The following is a 21,512-nucleotide window of genomic DNA, read 5'->3' on the forward strand; positions in this document are numbered from 1 at the left end:
ACGGCAAATAAAAAAAAATACTACGTTTTGTCCAATTCAATTCTGATACAGCTCGTTTTCTCTTATTCTTTCCCCGACCTTTGCCAAAATTGTTCGCTCTAACATGTTGCAGTTGTTCCACTATCTCTTCTCCAGACAACTCTTTTGGTGCGATCCTATCCTCTACTCTCCCATCAAACCACGACTATCAGCAGAGGCCCGTGCAAAATCAATGAAAGTTCTTACTCCACATGCATAGGGTACGTAATCCTTTCCAAGTCTATCGTCCAGACGCATCCAATTTTTGTCCATTTCTAAAAACATCCAGATATTAATAACACGTACATTGAAAATTCACATGCATGTCTTGCCTCCAATTCTCATTACTTTTTTGATAAGGTAGTTGGTCCTATCCCATTCGAGATTATATTCTCCATATTACACAAATCTCGTCACTCTACTAATTTCCACGTTAGTAGAAATTCCGGCAGCACCTCCCCATAATTCTCCAAGTATACATGTTCAAATATCGGGATTGTGACCCTACGAACAGTATACCCAAAGAACAATAGAAGAAGATACCGAAACTTCATATTAAACGTGGAAAGTAGCGAGTAACAAAAATGTGTAATACATATAATATAATCTCAAACTGTCCACACTGGACAATTCAGGAATCAGTGGACACATAAATGTACACTGATTCCCAAACGGGTCTAAGGGTATTTATGCAATGTCACACGCATCTAGCAAAAAATCATACAACAATATCTCCATGTTGTTTAAATTAACAATGTCACCTTCAAGTAATGTTATATTGTTAAACTAAAGAGGGATGGAAGATTATGTGACCCTACGTTTCGTGTCTTGTACACAACGAGGGAGAATAATCTTGAAGAAATGTTTAAATTTTAGTCTAATTACTTAACCGTCACAAACTGTCGACCTTGACAACTCTCAAGGCCGAAGAGACTATGACAGTCAAGCAATTAAATTGAAATTTCAACATTTCTTCAAGATTATATTCCCTCGTTGTGTACAAGATCATTATTCTTAAAGTATAATTTTAATTGTTATACTTAATTTCAAAGGTTATACTATAATTTTAATTATTATAATTCTTAAAGAGTTACTTTTATGCTTGTTATTACTTATATATTAATTATTATTATAAATATTTAATTATCATACTTAAATTTCAATGGTTATACAATAATTTTAATTATTATAATTCTTAAAGAGTTACTTTTATTTGTTATTACTTAAAATTAAATATTATTATAAATATTTAATTATCATACTTAAATTTCAATGGTTATACAATAATTTTAATTATTATAATTCTTAAAGAGTTACTTTTATGCTTGTTATTACTTAATTTCAAATATTATTATAAATATTTAATTATCATACTTAAATTTCAATGGTTATACAATAATTTTAATTATTATAATTCTTAAAGAGTTACTTTTATGCTTGTTATTACTTATATATTAATTATTATTATAAATATTTAATTATCATACTTAAATTTCAATGGTTATACAATAATTTTAATTATTATAATTCTTAAAGAGTTACTTTTATTTGTTATTACTTAAAATTAAATATTATTATAAATATTTAATTATCATACTTAAATTTCAATGGTTATACAATAATTTTAATTATTATAATTCTTAAAGAGTTACTTTTATGATTGTTATTACTTAATTTCAAATATTATTATAAATATTTAATTATCATACTTAAATTTCAATGGTTATACAATAATTTTAATTATTATAATTCTTAAAGAGTTACTTTTATTTGTTATTACTTAAAATTAAATATTATTATAAATATTTAATTATCATACTTAAATTTCAATGGTTATACAATAATTTTAATTATTATAATTCTTAAAGAGTTACTTTTATGCTTGTTATTACTTAATTTCAAATATTATTATAAATATTTAATTATCATACTTAAATTTCAATGGTTATACAATAATTTTAATTATTATAATTCTTAAAATACTTTTATTTGTTATTACTTAAAATTAAATATTATTATAAATATTTAATTATCATACTTAAATTTCAATGGTTATACAATAATTTTAATTATTATAATTCTTAAAGAGTTACTTTTATGCTTGTTATTACTTAATTTCAAATATTATTATAAATATTTAATTATCATACTTAAATTTCAATGGTTATACAATAATTTTAATTATTATAATTCTTAAAGAGTTACTTTTATGCTTGTTATTACTTAATGTCAAATATTATTATCACAATTTTTCAAATCCATATCACAACATATTCACAATAACTCACAATATATTCACAAAATAACATGCCACATGTATTAACATATTTCAAAACTTGAGTAAGCAATAAACATGTATTAACAAAGCCTAATGACAATATATTTCTAATAATAAACACAATATTTCAAATTTATATCACAATATATTTAAAATAACTCACAAATTATTTACAAACTATACAAACAATAATCACAATATGATAAAAAGAGTTACTTTAAAATAACATGCCACATGTATTAACAAAGCTTAAGGACAATATATTTGTAACAATGTAAACATATTCATTCATATCATTCACAAATAATAATTTAAATATTTCAAGTCCATATCACAATAACTCACAATATATTCACAAAATAACATGCCACATGTATTAATATATTTCTAAACTTGATAAAGAGATAAACATGTAGGGAAACAAAGCCTAATGACAATATATTTTTAATAATAAATACAATATTTCAAATTTATATCACAATATATTTAGAATAACTCACAAACTATTTACAAACTATACAAACAATAATCACAATATGATAAAGAGTAAGCATCAAATCACAACAGCATATTGATAAAGTTTAGAAATATACCTAGCACTCACAATATCCTCTTACAAATCAAAATCTTCAAACTTCCCAAAACAAGCAATCCTTCAAAAAAATACAACACAAACTTATTAGAAATATTCTATAACAAAAACACATTCTATAAATATCATAAAATTTAAATAAAGACAAGAAATAAAAATATTATCTTACCAAAACTCAACTCTCTCTCACTCTCTAACTCAACTCTCTCTCACTCTAACTCTCTCTCTCTCTCTCTCTCTCGTCGAAATCTCTCTCTCTCTCTCTCTCTCTCTCTCTCTCTCTCTCTCTCTCTGTTGCGCACACGAGAGAAGAAGAAATAATGGGCATCCTCCCGTGCGCGTACTGATTAAGTTCTAAAACTATTAGTTTAAACGTTCGAACGTTTAATTTTTACGTCCGAACGTTAATTCTAAAATTATTCCCGCCCAGAACGTTCGGACGTTTAAAATACACGTTCGAACGTACCCTTCTTATGATATAACATGAAATCTAGCGGGAAAGTTCCCGCACTTTCCTCATATATGTTCGAATGTATCACAATTTTTCGTTCGAACGTTCATAGATTTATAGATAAACGTTCGAACATACTACTTAAACGTCCGAACGTACATTTCATGAAAGTGTTACCATATTTGAGCGGGAAATCTCCCGCACTAATTTAACTAACGTTCAAACGTTGACGGATTTGATGTTCGAACGTATAGTATAAACGTCCTTACGTCTGAATAATCACACAGATACCTTAATCGAGCGGGAAAATTCCCGCCTCTTAGTTTAACGTTCGAACGTTAACTTCAAACGTTCGAACGTAAGATTCCTACTATACTTAACTTATAGTATAATATATATACTACATTGTATAGTATTTTGTGCATAATATAATTTATATATTATGCACAAAATATGTGTTTTTCTAAATTACTATATATGTGTTTTTCTATATATTAATTATTTAAATTTTATACAACTATATCTTATATAATTAGTTAAACTCAATAATATACTAGTTAAATAATATATTTATACTATAATATATAGACTAAATTTACTAATAATAGTTTAGTATATGACTATATGTAAATATCATACTACTAAAAATTTACAATATTACTACCATGTTGTTCTAAATTACTAATGTATAAATATAATAGCATGTAATACTAATGTATATATAATATACTATAAACACTAAGATGCATAATAACATCAACATGTAATATTGTAATACATATACTAATGGATAAACACTAATCTATAAATTTATAATAACATATAATACTAATGTATAATAACTAAAGTATTATTCATATCAATTTTATATAACAATATCTTGTATTAATTATATTTTTTGACCTAATAAATTCTCAATATATTCATTTTGATAAATATATTAGTAATTCTAATATACATTAGTATAATAATTAGATTTATGGCCTAATACTAATACTATTAGTAAACCACTTTAAGCCTATATATAAATTACTATATAAAGCACTATAGTAGTAATTACTAATACTATATTACTATGTGATACTATTAACTATAGTGATATATTAGTATTAGACATTAGTATACTAATACTATCAGTGATATAGCTAGTGTAATATAATAATATTTATACTAATACTATTATATGGTTATACTAAATTAAAATCACTATAGCAAATATTAATATATAGTTATGCTAATCGCTATAACTAATACTAATACTAATATAGACTATAGTTATAACTTATAGTATTATAACTTATACTAATATATTATATAGTTATACTAAATCACTATAATTAATACTAATATAGTTATACTAATCACTATAATAGTGATATAGTATTAATATCACTATTAGTATAATACTATAATATATAGTATTAATAATAACTAATACTAATATAATTATTAGTATAACTAATATTTATATATATTAATATATATATATCAAGTATAAGAGATTAGAGATTTAATATATATATATATCAAGTATATTAGTTTATTATTAATATTTCGGTGCTTTTTTTTAATATTCATATATAATAATATATATCATATATTTTTTTTTATAAATTTTCATATATATATAATATATAAAATAGATTTATATTAGTTAGTATACTACTATACAATACGGCGTCGTTTCTATTACAAGAGGACTTTCTTTTTAATTTTTGAATGCATGTTATTATGTTACTTGTTTTATTTAGTTGTATTTTTTGTTATAATCAAAAGTTTAATTAATTTAGATTGTAATGTTGAGAAAATTGAAATTTAAAAGCTCACAATTTTTTTTAAAAAAAAAAAGTGGGTCAAATATGAAGTTAAAAAAGATAAAAAAAATAATAAAAAAATCCGACACCGCTCCGACAAGTCGGAGTCGAAGTCGGAGCGGATTTTATATGTTTCGGAGTCGGAGTCGGAGTCGGAGGTTGGGCCCTCCGACTCCGAAAGTGTCGGTGCTCAGCCCTAACAACATGTATAAACATATTGCTAAACTTTATAAATATAAGAAGCACTCACAAAAAAACCAATAATCTAATTGTCAATAATATTATATAACATCCTAATATACAACTTAAACATTTATAATATAATATATTATATTGACAAACGTTCGAACATAATAATAAGTACGTTCGAACGTTCTATGTATATAAGGCCAAAACCGAACGTCGAAACGCATTTCCCTGCCCGTATCCATCGTCTTCTCCGTTATTTGCCGCCACGCCGCCGTCACCGCCGCCGTCAACTCCGCCACAACCGTCACTAAAAGGTAGGCATTCATCTTTTATGCAAATAACATGTATTTTATTGAAATTTAGATTGACATTTGGATTGAGTTTGGTTTAAAACCGGATAAATATTACCGGATTTTCAACTTCATTTTCCGGCCACCACGACCAGTCATTGGCCGAATAGTCACCGTAGAAATGTTTCTTGAAGTGTATACTTCATTTACATGGTGACATTGCGGCATTTAGACCCTTGTAGAGAAATTTTCGAGATTTCAATAATGGCTGAGTCGACTCAGCCATTCTGCGTCAAAACGTTCGAACGTTTCACCAAGACATTCGAACGTACGACGTTTAAATTACCGAGCCGTTACAGCTTCCATGTTCGAACGTTAATCGTCTTACATTCGGGCGTGAATATTATTAAACGACATATGTTCGAACGTTAATATTTACTTTCGCACGTAAATCACATACGGTCGGACGTTTAATTATAACATCCGAACGTAGTGATTTTCTACATTATTCATGCTTCGACGTTCGGACGTTCATATTTACGTTCACACGTAAAACAAATACGTTCAAACTTAAATTCGAACGTATTTGTTTACTGCTTATGTTCGAACGTACATCTGTACATTCGAACGTATTTGTTTTACGTTTGAACGTAAATTTATTTACATTGTTTTACGTGCGAACGTATAAATTAACTTCCGAACGTTTTTATCTTTAACGTTCGAACGTTAAAGATAAAACGTTCGAACGTTAATTCAGAGCATCTTAAAATTAATACAAAAAAATGCATTATTGTAAATAATTTTTTTTTCCTTTTCTATTTTCAAGATATGGCTCTTCCACTGCATACACGAAAACGAGGGAGGGAAGAAGCCACGTCGGACACTGCCCGTATCGGAGCTCGTACTGTTATGGTAGAGAGAGAGGTCTTAATTAATGAGTTCGACGAACTCTGTTGGCAGCAGACGAACCTAAGAGATGTTTTCCTCAGTAGAGGCTGGGGAAATATCTGCACATTGAGGGGGAAGGTATACCCCTCAATGGTTCAAGAATTCTATATAGGGATGTGTGACATGCCTCCGGATGCATCCTCTCACACCGTGACTGTACGCGGTGTTTCCATTGAGGTATCGGCAGATGTCATCGGCGAGCACCTCGGGATTCATCGAGGAGTTGAGACATTTACACACTCAACACCCCGTGAGGATGTAGGCACTTCTACATCATCTACTGGCCGGGGATGTGAGCCAGCATCAGCCAGAGATGCAGGCCAGTCAGAGGCTGAGGATACTGGCGTCGACGCTCGGGATGATGACCGAGACGAGGATTTCTACATCCTCACCGGGAGGGATCGCATGCAGATCGAGCGGAAGAACGCCTTCAACCAGAACCATCTGCTGCAACAAATGTTGCACCTCATAAAACCACATTTAGTCGGCTTCGGGTACAATTTTTTATACGAGTGGCACGTGGAGATCCTATAGATTTGCCACTACACATTTTTGAGAGGATCCGTTACGAGGCGAGCATCGTCTCCACGGATAATCTCCCATATGGTGTCCTCATCAGCCGACTATTACTTGCACGGGGAGTGCCGACCCAGCCAGAGGAGCGGGTCAAAGATCAGATGAGCTCCCTCAACATGACCACGCATCGGCGTAGCATTGGACAGGCGAGGGGACGTCAGCCACCCCCTGTAGAGGACCTAGTTCCTCCGACGCAGCCTGAGCCAGGTCATGTCGGGAGTAGTAGTCAGCATACGCCGAGTACATCTGCAGGAGATGTGCGGCCTGCTTGGGTTGATGCGGTCATCTCACAGCTGACTGCGCATATTGATCAGAAGATCGATCGATCGCTCGAGGCTATATCGGCGTCTGTTGCCGAACTCACCCATCGTGTAACTATCCTCAACGACAAGGTTGATACCTTGACTGAGGAAGTACGGAGTTCGACTTTTGCGGATAACGTTATCATCTGACTGTTGTTTACTACGTTCTATCAATTTTTGTATTTTATTTTTAATATTTGTAACGAAAAATATTATGGAATATTTTTATCGTTTTTTCATTTCAATTTTTAATCTTCTTTGATGTTATAATTTTCAACTTTAATACTAAATCACTGCATTTCAAATATATATAAATCAATAATATATATTTATATATTACAAAGTGTGTATATATAAATATATACAATTCAATTTTTTAGACTTGTTCACAAATTATGCACAATAAAAATCACATAATTTTTAAATTAAAGTCATTTAATTTAAATTTACAATGAACGTTCGAATGTTATTACTTAACGTTCGAACATTGGTGCAAACATTTTACGTTCGAACGTAAAATTAATAACATTCGAACGGTTGTGCCAAAACATTTTACGTTCCAACGTAAACAGACATAACGTTCGAACGTATATGTGACGTTCGAACGCATATTTCTCATACGTTCGAATGTAAAAAAATCTCATTCTATCTTTAGTGACGGTTTCCAAAAACTGTCACAGAAAATGCCTTTTAGTGACGGTCTAGGGACTGTCACAATTTCTCAACCGTCACTAAAAAGCAATTGTGTTGTAGTGAGATGATCCTGGCCGGACTTTGACCTTTTGGTCTTTATTTATTCAAATGATTTATGTCATTTTTTTTTAAAAAAAAAATAGTCTTTTAAAAAGTCAGGTGGTTTAGGCGCTGTAGTAGAGGTCGGCGACAAGTGCGCAAGCAAGGGCGAGTTTAATTAAATAATGGTTCAAGAAAATTTTTGAAAAGCTTCACCCTTGATAGCTATAAGCTGTACCTAGTACTCTTTTCTTGTCACTTTATAATTCCGATTATCATAGCTATAAATAGGCCACGCTCTTGCACAAATTACACAAGCTGTGTCTCTTTCTTCTTCCCCAAACCTGTGTCTCCATCGTTATAACCTTGTTGGTAATAAAAAGAAAATGGAGCAATCCAATTGTGGTGTGAGCCTAAGCGAGTTGACCATGTCCGACGACCAGATCCTGAATCAAATTCGTGAAACCCATGTTCCTGTTCCTAACCAAAATATTCCTAGCTCTGATCTTTTCGATGCCATTAAAAGTTCTCTTTACCTTGCAACCCAAATTGTTGACAACGCTTTGCTGGTATGTATATGTGTCGTGTGTGTATGTATATGTTAATCCTAGGTACTGTTCATATCATTTCTAAGATTTATGTCTTCGATTATTTTTTCCTTTAAATTCCATTCTATCTTCTACTCCAAAGATAGGACCCGTTAACATACTATAACATTGGAAAAGAGATGACCACTAAGATTTAAGATATGTGAACGAATTAGGGGATACAAGCAGCGACTTTATCGCTTTCTGTTCTTTTCTATAGATCTAATAATTACTTGACTTTCAATAGGGTGCTGGAGGACTGGAGAACCTGGAGGTACCGGCTGTCTCGACCAGCGGTGACCTCAGCCTACTTCCAGGCATACTCGACCAACTTTCCACTGTGGTAATTACAACAACTACCATAAAAAAAAATATATATCTTTGATCATTAATGCATCATCATATATATAATTATAGTAGTATTAGAATTTTTCCATAATAAGAAACATGTAATGTCAGCTGAGACGCAGCGCTCCGTGTGGGGAAACTGAACTCAAAAACACGTCAATGTCCATACTTCGTAATGAGCTCTCAAGCTTTTCATGGACTGAAAAAGCAGTGCTGATACTAACTGCTTTTGCTGTGGACTATGGAGATTTTTGGGCCCTTGTAAAGTTACAGTCGTTCGACAGTCTTGTGGAATTAGTGGGAGTCACAAAACGTGAACCTACGACTATAAACTGCCCAGACCTTATAAAATGCGAGAAAGAGATTGGTGATATTAGTTATTTGATCAAGGACACGTTGGAAGCAATCAAATGCATTATTGAGTTCGAAAGGCAATCTAACTGGGCTGATACCAGGGGAATCAAAACTACATTGTTAACCACTGTCACGGACAGTATCCCATTGCATGTCTACTGGGTAATCGTAACTGTTGTTGCTTGCACGACTCAGATGTTTTGTCTCAGTAACGATACGTAAGTTCTTGTCCTAAGTCATCACTTGTTCTCATGTATATTCTCAAATCCTTTTGATATATAGTAGCTAGGAATATTTAATCACTGTCATGATGTACGTTACAGTACTTATAAGATATGTTTTTAGATGATGATCTCCATACGGGGAGGAAAAATATGATGTTTTTCGTTTTCAAGCTTATACAAACGACCATGGTTAATTAGTCGCCTGATTCCAGGGTCAAGACAATGGATCTATCGCCCTTGATTGAGAAGATGAGCACCAACCTCGACTTACTAAAGAAGAATGTACACGATTGCGGTCAACAAATAGGTCAGGCAATAGGACATGCAATTTGGTTCTCAAGGAAATACTACCTTGAATCTATTATTAAACATCTATCTGTCTGGCAATTACCTATATATTTTTAATTTGTAGCTGTCTATATTGTTTATGGCCGTAATTAACAACGTTATGTCTATATATGACCCTTGCTGATTTTGTGATTAATAAACAAATGATAATGCTTTAGTTATAAAACAATTTCACAAAAGTAAACTAAAAAACTGACATTATTTGATGTGGTACGCCCGAATATAAAGTTATGATCAATTATATTGTAAAATATATAACATATTACAATAAATCACATCAATTTATGAATTTATTACTAATTTTGTAATTTTTTTTTGTGATTGTAACACTTCTTTTCGTAATGTTTCTTAGGAGTGCTAAAATTAGTTTGTTTTTATTCTAAATGGTCGTCATTCTCATCGCAAATAATCTGTCACAAATACTCAATTTTTTTTTTATAGTGAAACCTATGCGGCAAAGGATTTTGGCGGTTAAAGCTACAGGACCAGGCGTGGTAAAGTTTTTCTGTTTTTCTTTCCCCAATCTCTAACTGCATCTATATATAAAAATAAATCAAAAGGAATATATATGGTGAGGTGCCTTGGCAGATCGACCTATTGATATACACACACATCATGATTCTAATGTTTATCATGCATAATGTATATTGCATTTTATTTGAAGCAATAATAATATTCATATACTGCATTATTCAAATAAAATCTGATAATTTGTTACCTTGTACATATAGTATGTGAGCGAGGATTACACTTTCTTATATGGATCCACCAACAACGGATGGAAGGACCAATTTCTTGGTTATGTAACTAATATCATTCGCGATTTGGCCGTAAACCACCCAAAAATAAGCATCAGAAAACAGGATGTATTGAAGTTAAACAGTGGGAAGCTGAAAGTTCGTGCTAAAGAGTTGCAGGCTCGCTTCAAAAGTGATCGGGGTTATGTTGAGCTCTACAAAGATTCTCGAATCATAGTAGGTGATTACGGGACGACTATTGTTAAGGTCTTGGAGAAATTTGATGACTGGAAAGGGTCCTTGAATCAGTTCGGCTTTGGTGATTGTTTCAAGGATTACTATGATAATTAAGAGAATTTAACCTTACTTATTGTTGCATGGAAAGATTTCCGTGGTGATCCTTATGAACTCGTGTTTGGCTGTCCTTGTCTCGTAGAGGCAGTACTACTGTGTAACAATTAATGTCGCTAGTCTTACTTATTTCGAAGTTTCATATGCAATATTTGCAATTGAAGGGCACCTTGATTACGCTGGTAATTTGCTGCCAATACTTTTCTTTCCGTTTCTTTTATGAAGAAGACGGTAGGCCAATTTTATTAATCTGATGGGCGATAACACAATTTGTTACGATTAAAAAAACTTGGGAATTACCTAACTTGATCCCAAAACCCAAGATCGGTACATGATTGGTAGAACTACTTAAAGAATAAAGACTAAACTTCTATGCAACTTCAAAAAAATAAAAAACACTGTAAAATTTAGCACGAATTCATACAATGCTTGTGATTCTGTGAAAAAATTTGAAAGGATATGAAGTAAAATTTTGAGTTACCGGCCGGCATCACCTTACCTTACCAAAAAATCAACTTCAAAACTCCATTTCCGATAGATATAATTCTATGATGTAATCTGCATCAATTAATTGGTAGCAATAGAGTTAAAAGTCATAAGAGCCCGTACGTACAGTTAAAAACTTCATTTAATTGCCTTCAAGGACCTGTTGATCAATAGATGAGAAATTCATAAAGGAGTCATTAATGAAGCAGCTAGCAAGCCCACTTTATCTTTTTGTTTGCATGAATTACTGATCACCAAATTAAAGTATCTTTCCAATCAACCGCGAGCATGAAGGCCCGTTAATTAATTTAATCGCATGGATAACCGGATCCGTTATGATCTACTTCTATCTACTTCTATCCAAGTGCGAATAGCACAATCCTTGTAAAATAGAGGATAACGGTTATCAACCTGGCGGGGCTGGTATCCGCTACCTGCATTTTATCTTTTAAAAGAAGAAAAACTCTATTTGCAACTTGCTGGGGAACCCCCGCGTAACCGGGTGGATAAAAAATTTTATTTTTTCTACCTTCTTCAATTTGTTCCCTCTCTCTCACTCAATCAAATTTTTTCCATTCTGCTACAGGGTCTAGGAGCATCATGGTGGGTGAGCTTGCCTCTTTCTCTCTATCAATTTTTTGGTGAGCTTGACGGCAACTGGATTGCTTTTGAAAGAAAATTTTGAGGGAGGCCACGCGACTTGGGCATACGAGGTTGGCTTACAATCCATGGTCTGCCCCATCATAGTTGAGGATCTAAATCCACCTCGTCAGATGTTTGTGGAGGTAGTGACTATCAGAGTCACATTTTACTACTGAAAACCAAGCTATATTGTACTGCATTTCAAGGGATATTTATACATAGTTTGTACAAGAGTCTGGAAGTATAAAACAATTATACAACTTGAGAGAATGACTAACAGAAAAGCCTACGGTTTCCCTAAGGTTTCTTTTGCAGTGCCTTTGATGAGGTGTCAATATTTTCTATGTTAATACGCCCCCTCGAGTCCAAGGGAGTGTCAACAACATTGAGACTCGTTCTTAGTTGAAAAAATATGTCAACTACAAGTGGCTTTGTAAAGATGTCTTCAATCTAATCCATTGAACTGATGAAAGAAATATTTAATGTCTTTGCTTTGTTCTATCTCTAACAAAATGGAAGTCAATATCCATATGCTTTGTTCTAGAGTGATAGACTGGATTGGTAGCCAAGTAAGTGGCTCCAATATTATCACACCAGATTGTGGGAGCTTGATTCAAAGGGAGTTCAAGTTCTGAAATGAGTGTCTAAAGCCAGATTAACTCTGCTGTCGAGGAAGCTACAGCTTTGTATTCTGCTTCTGTGTTCGATCTTGCAACAGTATGATGTTTCTTGGAACTCCAAGAAATTAGATGCTTGCCCAAGTAGACACAAAGGCCACCCGTTGATCTTCTATCATCTGGGCAGCCAGCCCAGTCCGCATCCGAATATGCTTGAAGTTTGAATGAGGATTGTGAGGAGAAAAATAGACCATGGTTTATAGTGTGTTTCAAGTCACACAATATTCTCTTTACTGCAGTCCAATTGTAACACTCCGTATTTTTTTTTAGTGTATTTTTTTTAATTGAAAGATTATTTGTTATTAATTTAAAATTTGATTATCTTGTTTTAAATTTTCAGATTTTATTGGGTTTACTTTTTTATGATTTTTTAATTTGTGAAAATTAAATTTGACATGTTTCCTTAATATTAATAATTGTTATGCATTTAAATTTCTCTTAATTTAAATTAGTTTGTGTGTTTCAAAATTATTGTATTGTTGGATTTAATTATTTTATTTTACTTAGTCACTGTGTTTAAATTTATTTTATTTAAAACTGTTGTGTTGAAATAGTCACAAAATCAAGACTTGGCCAAAACTTAACTAGTAAAATCAATTGGGCCAAAATTGAAAAAGTGACCTATTGGGGTAAGGGTCAAACAGAACAGATCGGACTGGACTAATTGGCAATGATCCGATCGAAGATGGAAAATTCTAGATCGATCAGACTGAACCGAATACACCCGAGTACTACTGCTTGAACTGGTACTCTTATCTGAGGGGTGTATTTTATTTTGTTTTCTCCTTCTCTCCGTCTCGTAGTTGAAAGAAAAAATTTCAATGCAGCACATGCAGCATTGACCAGCATCGTAAACGATAAAAGGACGCAGAGGATGAAAACAAAAAATTAAAAAAAAAAAATTACAAGTAGTGGCACCCATGGAGCATCGAGTACCACCCTATTTCGCCCACGTGGTGGAAAGGCTCTGAGCATGGTCGGGTGTGGGATGCGTAGAGTGGTGTACCCGAGACCATCTGAATACGCACGCTGCTAATGTGTCGTGTGTGTGGATGTAAAGTGGATTCCGTGTGAGAAGCTTATTCCGAAGAAAAATGATAAATACACTTGAATTGAGTGGATGTGTGTGGAAGTTGCGTTCGGATATTCGGTCAAGTTCAGTTGAATTGAGTTTTTTTTTTTTTTTTTTTTTGAATAATAATGAGTTGAACAGTAGAGATATTTATGTAATATCTATTTAAATTGAGTTTAAAATATGTTTAAATGTTAATGTGAGTTTAATATTTTTTATAGAAAATTGAAAAAAATTTTGGGTCTAATATATAAAAATGTTTTAAGTTAAAAAAATTGTGGATCCTATGTGTAAAAAGATTTTGAATTGTAATAAATTTAATAATTTGATAATTAAGTGTTTAAATGTTAGATTCAGTTTAAATGTTAAATTACACTTTATATAATAATATTTTAAAAAAAATTATAAATTCATTTAAAAATACTTTCTCAATAATTAAATACAAAAATATAATAAAGGAAAATAAAATATCAATATGTAACTTTTTGTAGTGCTGCATCTTATTCTAAATACACATGCACCCGACATGTTGCATGAGAGATATTTCTATTTTATTTCATCTCATTTCATCTTATTCCAGTATCAAAATATAAAAAATATAAAAACTTTTTAATTTTAAATTTTTAACTTTTTTATCTAATAATTATCTAATTATTACAACTTTTTCAAACTTTTAAATATCTGATTACTATTAACAAATCATCTCAATTCATTTAATCTCAACTCACTGTCTAAATAATTTTTAATGAAAATTGTTAAAGCCACCGAGAGATAATTCCAAAGTTTTTTATAGAAAAGTATAAAATATATTTTTTATTTCTTCTATTTTTTAAACACTTTTTAAAATTATTTTAAACATTTAAAAACTCTTTGTTAATAATTAATTAAAGAAAAAAGATATTGATAGTTCTTGAGTGGACGCATCATTTCCCTTTTCCGAATTAATATAGTTTAGAATAAGTCACGCTTCAGAATCCTAGAGAGAGAGAAGCTTTGAGCGCTACTGTTTGAAGCCTTGAACCGAGCTGGTACTCTGATCTATGGGGTGTATTTTATTTTGTTTTGAAAAACGCTATTTTGTCTATTGAATTTATCTTTATATTTTGATACTTCATATATTTTAATTTTTTTTACTGAATAATTAAGAAACTGACTATTATTGTATTGATATTTATTTTATATTTTTTAAAAATATTTTAAAATGGTAAAAACTGATAAATAATAAAATTTGTGACTTGAATGGCTGCTAGTGTGCTACTGCGCTCGTTTGTTTTTTTTTTTTGAAAAATGATTTACACACAATATTTATATAATGCATTGTACAATAATATTTTAAATAAGAGGTATTTTTATAAAATGTCTTATAAAAATAATATAATTTTTATAAAAATAATATAATTTTATAAAAATACCCTCCTTTTATAATATTATTATAGAATGCATTGTATAATTTGTCGTGGATATATCATTACCCTTTTCTCCTTCTCTCCGTCTTGAACTCTGTAGTTCCAATAAAAAATGTAAGAGCAACACATGCAGCATTGACCAGCATCGTATGCGATAAAAGGAGCCAGAGGAAGAAACCAAAAGGTTCAAAATAACAAATTACAAGTTGGGGGCAGTAATGTAGCATCGAGCACCACAACTTATAATATTTTTTAACTTTTAATATTAAATATTAATATTATGTTTTTATTTTATTTTATTATTTTAATTAGATCTCATTTTCGTCGTATTAAACCAGATGACACGACACAAATCAAACATTTATGATTATGTAAAGCTCTTATATTTTTGTAACGCTTTAATAAAAAGTCTAAATTATATTATTTATATTTTAAAATAATTAATCAATAAAATTATTTATTATATTTTATTTAAAATTTTGATTAAATTATAATGATGAGATGAGATTGAATGAGTTAAGATAATTTCACTATTCAAATCAAGTCAAAGAGTAATACTAGATATAATTATAATTTATACAAACGACGCAAACTAATTTTAAAAAATAGTGAATTCATCATTAAAAACTTATTTTTATTTTTTTATATAAATTTCATATTTACACTTATTTTTTTAAAAAAGAAAACGGTGCGGCACCTATGATAGCAAATATTCTTCTACATAATCAAATGTCTTCCTTCTTTAATTTCTCTTGAATTTTTGCTTCTCAGACTCAACAGTCTCCATCAATGATGTGTTGAACTTGGTTGCTGTTTTTAATGGCATCATCGACGATAATGACGTCTGAGTTTCTAGTTTTGAGCATTCTTTATTCAAATGGCACTTTAATTTTTTTTTTTTTGAATCAACAACATCAGACTTGTATTCATTCATCTTCAACTGTTACAACTTTATCCTTTTGAACATAGTATTGTATGCCTATAGGTCCTTCTTCTATCCAAATAGTTTCCTCATTTACAAGTAAAGAAGATTTAGCTAGAAAGTGAGCTACACTATTACATTCCCTATAAGTATGTGTTACTGACCAGTTTGATCTATTCTTCAAAATCCCTCTAATGTCTTCCACTAATTGACCATGCCATTCCCAGCTAGCTCCAGTTTCATTCACTGCTTTAATCACACTCAGGGCATCCCCTTCAAAGACCACTTTCGAAAGGTTCAGATCTGCACACAGTTGCATTGCACGCCAAAGGGCCTGAAACTCAGCAACTAGAGGGGAGGTTACTATCCTCTTCTGAGCACACAGTGAGACCAAAAGCTCTCCATGCTCATCTCTCATCACTGCACCAATCCCCATCCTTCCTTCATTAACTTTTAGAGCAGCATCCCAATTAACCTTCACTTGGCCTTCTGTTGGAGCCTGCCATCTGCACAACTCTCTTGTCTGAGGTCTCTCTCTCTGGCTCTTGTGTTTAACTTGTTGAGCTTCCTGAAACTGAAGCAGAAGATCAGTGGCTTGCCTAAAAATCACATCAGGCCCTTCAAATTTATTTTCAAAAACAAAACTATTTCTCCTCGACCAAATCCTTCTCAGAACTACAGCCATTAACTCCAACTCTTCTCTTTCCAATTTATAAGACCACTCTGCCCATAGCTCTTGTATATCCTTCTCAGTAGATGCCCATTTCTGCACAGGACTACGATTTTCTGCCCAAACATCCATCGCTCCACCACAGCTCCAAAGGGCATGAGAAACTGTTTCCTTTTGCAGTTTACAGATTGGACAATAGTAATCTTTAACAATCATCCTGCAAAACAAGTTGAATTTTGTAGGAAGACAGTTATTTAATGCTTTCCAAAGAAACATTTTAACAACACCAGGTACATTTAACTGCCACAGCTTCTTCCATATCTTTGTACCAGCTTTCGATACCTCCCCCTTTTCTCTATTTTTCCTGCACAACTCCAGATGATAAGCACTCTTGACATCAAACTGACCATTCTTAGTATAAGCCCAGATTAATTTATCAGGAAGACCTGATGAACTAATAGGTAAGCTACAGACCAGAGCTGCCTCTTCTTCATTAAAAATTCCTTTAACCAAATCAGTTTTCCAAGTCTTAGTAACCCCATCAATAAGTTCTTTGACCTTTGCTTCATCTGCTAGAACAGTTCTGGGTGTTTGAATTCTGAAAGTAGACTGTTTTGGTATCCATTTATCTCTCCAGATGTTTATGCTCTCCCCATCACCTACTCTCCACACCAACCCTTCCTTTAACAAATCCAAAGAACCCCATAAACTCCTCCAAATAGCTGATGGCCTAAACCCCAACTTGGAAGCCAAAATGGCAGAATGCCTAAAGTATTTTTCCTTCAGGATCTTTGCAGCCAAGGATTGAGAATTTGTCAACATTCTCCAACATTGCTTTGCTAATAAAGCTTTGTTGAAGCTTACAAGCTCCCTAAAACCCAAACCTCCACTAGCTTTTGCAACCCCCAATTTTGCCCAGCTCCTCCATTGAATTTTATTCTCATCCTTTTTGAAGCTCCACCAGAATTTAGCCATTAGAGCAGCTATTTCCTGGCATAATTTCTTTGGAAGCTGGAAAACAGTCATATGATACGTTGGGATGGCTTGAATTACAACCTTCAACAGCACCTCCTTACCCGAGGGTGAAAGAAATTGATTTTTCCAATTACTTATCTTCTTCCACACTCGGTCCTTAATAGCTCTAAAAGAGTTATATTTTGATCTACCAACCATGCTTGGCAAACCTAAGTATTTCTCACAACTATTCTGCTGTCTTGCTCCCATTTCTTTCAACATTTTTCCTCTCATAGACATATGGACTTTGGGACTGAAGAATATTGTAGTCTTATGCTTGTTCAGACTCTGACCTGAAGCAGCTTCATAAAGCTCAAGAATGTCATTAATCTTCCTCCATTCTGCCCAACTTGCCTTCCCAAAAATAATGCAATCATCTGCAAAAAGTAAGTGAGTGACCCTTGATCCTCCTCTAGCAACTGACACCCCTCTCAGATCTGATCTTCTTTCAGCATTATCAAGCATTGCACTTAAACCTTCAGCACACAAAAGGAAGAGATAAGGAGATAAGGGATCTCCTTGTCTCAGTCCCCTTGTAGGGAGGATAGTATCTCCTGGTCTACCATTTGTTAAGACAGCATAAGTCACCGAGGATATACACTCCATTATCAAAGCAGTCCACCTATCCCCAAAACCCAGCTTCTTCATTACTGCTTCAAGATAAGACCATTCTACTCTATCATACGCCTTTGAGATATCCAACTTTAAAGCCATGCTGCCCTCCTTACTCCTCTGCCTTGTTTGCATAGAGTGTAACACTTCATAGGCTGCTACGATATTGTCAGAAATCAACCTCCCAGGGATAAAGGCACTCTGATTTTTTGTAATGATAACATCCATAATTTTCTTCAATCTATTGGCAAGAGTTTTTGCAGCAAGCTTATACACTACATTGCATAAACTTATTGGTCTAAACTCATTAACATTTTTGGGATCACTCACTTTTGGAATTAAAACTATATAGGTATGGTTTAATGTAGAGTCCATCCTTTCACCATTGAGAAAATTCAGCACTGCCCCACACACATCATCACCCACAATATGCCAAAAAGATTGAAAGAAACATGCCCCAAAACCATCTGGTCCTGGGGATTTTAATGGTCCCATCATCTTCAGTGCCTCCTCAACTTCCTCCCTCCTAAAAACCTTCTCCAGAGATTCATTCATTTCATCAGTTACCCTTGTCTCTACTGCTTCCAAACACTTTTCAATCATATCAATTCTCGGACTAGCAGTTTTATACACCTCATCAAAGTGGTCTTTAAAGGCTTCTGCAACTCCAACTTGTTCTAGTCTCAAGGTTCCTTTTCTGTCAACTATTGAAGATATTTTACTTCTTTTCTTCCTTTGATTTGCACACTCGTGAAAGAACCTTGTATTTCTATCACCAAGGTTGTACCAGTTTCTCTTAGCCCTTTGTTTCCACATAATATCCTCCTGGTCCATCAACTCTCCCACTTGCTTTTGTAAGCTTTTCAGCTCCTCTACATTGTGAGGCCCCATCTCTTCTTGCACTTCCTTGATCCTTCTAGTGATCTGTTCAATCTCTTTTGCTCTCCTTTTATCTTTGCTATTGTAACATTTCATCAGAGTCCTACTACAATGCTTCAATCGATCTTGCATTCTGCTCCCATGGTCATTTATCTGCTGTCCTCTATTCCATTCTGTTTTTATTTTGTCCTCACAGTCCTCCTCTTTAATCCAATTGGCCTCGAATCTGAATAAAACCTGCCATCTTCTTTGCATTTTGACAGCCCCTTCTAAAGACATCAGAATAGGCAAATGGTCTGAAGTTCTTACTGGCAATCCTTCCACTCTTACTCCTCGGAACAACTCCTTCCACTTATTGTTTGCCAAACCTCTATCTAACCTCTCTTTTGTAAAGGAGAAGTCAGCATGCCTATTACTCCATGTAAAGAAACCACTACAGCAGCCTAAATCAAACAATTGATTATCTTCTAACACTTCTCTAAATTGACTCAATTGTGATTCAGGTCTTGGCCTTCCTCCCACCTTCTCATTTTGGAACAGAATCTCATTAAAATCCCCTATCACACACCAAGGTTCTTGCTCTCTTGGCCTCAAACTTCGTAATAAATCCCATGACCATTTCCTTTTTGCTGTCTCAGCATGCCCATAGAACCCAGTAAAAAGCCATTTCTTGCCCTCTTCTTCCATTCTGACCTCTGCATTGATGTGCCAAGTAGAATAATTTTTTATTTCCACTTCCTCATCATTCCTCCAGAACAATGCCAAACCCCCCTTCCTTCCAACAGAGTCTACTACAAAACATCCCTCCATCCCAAGTCTTCTCTTCAGAATCTCTACTCTCCCAACTGTAAGCATGGTTTCAATCAAGAATACCATGTTGGCCTTCTTTTCCTTTACCATTAGGCAAAGGTCATGAACTGTCCGAGGGTTGCCAAGCCCTCGGCAGTTCCAACTTAAAATATTCATAATGCTAGGCGGGGCTGCTCAGCAGCCACCGCCCCTACATGTCCTTCCTCAACAACTACCTCCTCCACTCTAGCTTTTTTCATTACACTCTCCTCCTTATTCCCTTCCATATTATCAGCATCCCTTTTTTTCAAAGAAAGGGAGTTAGAAATTTTGCAAGTATTTGGTCTACCTCTAGCTCTTCTCTTCCAACTGCCCCTCCTTCCCCCACGAGAACTCCCCTTATTTTGTACTTCCTCCAAAGTCATCACTACAGCCACTTCTCTTTCATTTGAAAAAATATCCAGATCACTATTGCTTAATTGAGAGTTTTTCCCAACTTCCTGGGTAAAATTATCTACATCAGTCCCTCCTATTTGAGACACTACCTCATTTTCCCCTTCAGTCCCAATGCCCACTCCTCCCTTCTCCTCCTCATCCCCAACATTCATACCTTTTTCCTTCCTCTCCCCATCTCCCGAAAGTTCCTCCCTATCCTTAGACCCTGTAAAAGAGCCTTGTGAATCTTCTTTTCCTGTTTCACTGTACTTGTATTCTTCCTTTCTCTCAAACCATCTTCGATTCCTTGATGGAGCTCTCAGCCAGGTACCGTATTGTAACACCCCACCCTTCATCCCCTGTTTACTCATCTTCCCCTCTCCACATCCTTCCTTATCATGAACAATCCTACCACAATAATAGCAAAATTTTGGTAGTTTTTCATATTGAAAAGGAACCCACATTCTCTTCCCCTCTACTTCTATGGTCCGTCCCCTTGCCAGAGGTTTGCTTCGGTGAATGATAAGGAGAGAGTTATGAGTGGTTGTCCATGGCTCTTTGATAATTTACTATTATTATTATTTTTTTAATGAATATTGTTAGATCCGCGGGAGGTAATTTCGAAAATTTATTTCCAAAAGTATAAGATATATTTTTTAAACAATTCGTATACGATAAAAAGAGGCAGAGGAAAAAACCAAAAAGTTATAAAAAAAAAAAAAAATTACAACTTGGGGCAGTCATGTAGCATCGAGCACCACAACTTATA

The 21,512-nt window shown here is 33.3% G+C and overlaps 1 protein-coding gene across 1 annotated transcript; it reads left to right on the forward strand.

Moving 5' to 3' along the window:
- The first annotated feature begins 9,284 nt into the window (after positions 1–9,284).
- LOC108998765 (protein SIEVE ELEMENT OCCLUSION B-like) lies at positions 9,285–11,139 on the forward strand. The gene is made up of 4 exons (XM_035695227.1): positions 9,285–9,697; positions 9,916–10,010; positions 10,493–10,545; positions 10,783–11,139. The coding sequence occupies exons 1-4, from the start codon at positions 9,285–9,287 to the stop codon at positions 11,137–11,139; spliced, it is 918 nt and encodes a 305-aa protein (XP_035551120.1).
- Positions 11,140–21,512: the final 10,373 nt, after the last annotated feature.

The sequence above is a fragment of the Juglans regia genome, chromosome 10 (genome assembly GCF_001411555.2).
Source record: "Juglans regia cultivar Chandler chromosome 10, Walnut 2.0, whole genome shotgun sequence".
Taxonomy (NCBI): Eukaryota; Viridiplantae; Streptophyta; class Magnoliopsida; order Fagales; family Juglandaceae; genus Juglans; species Juglans regia.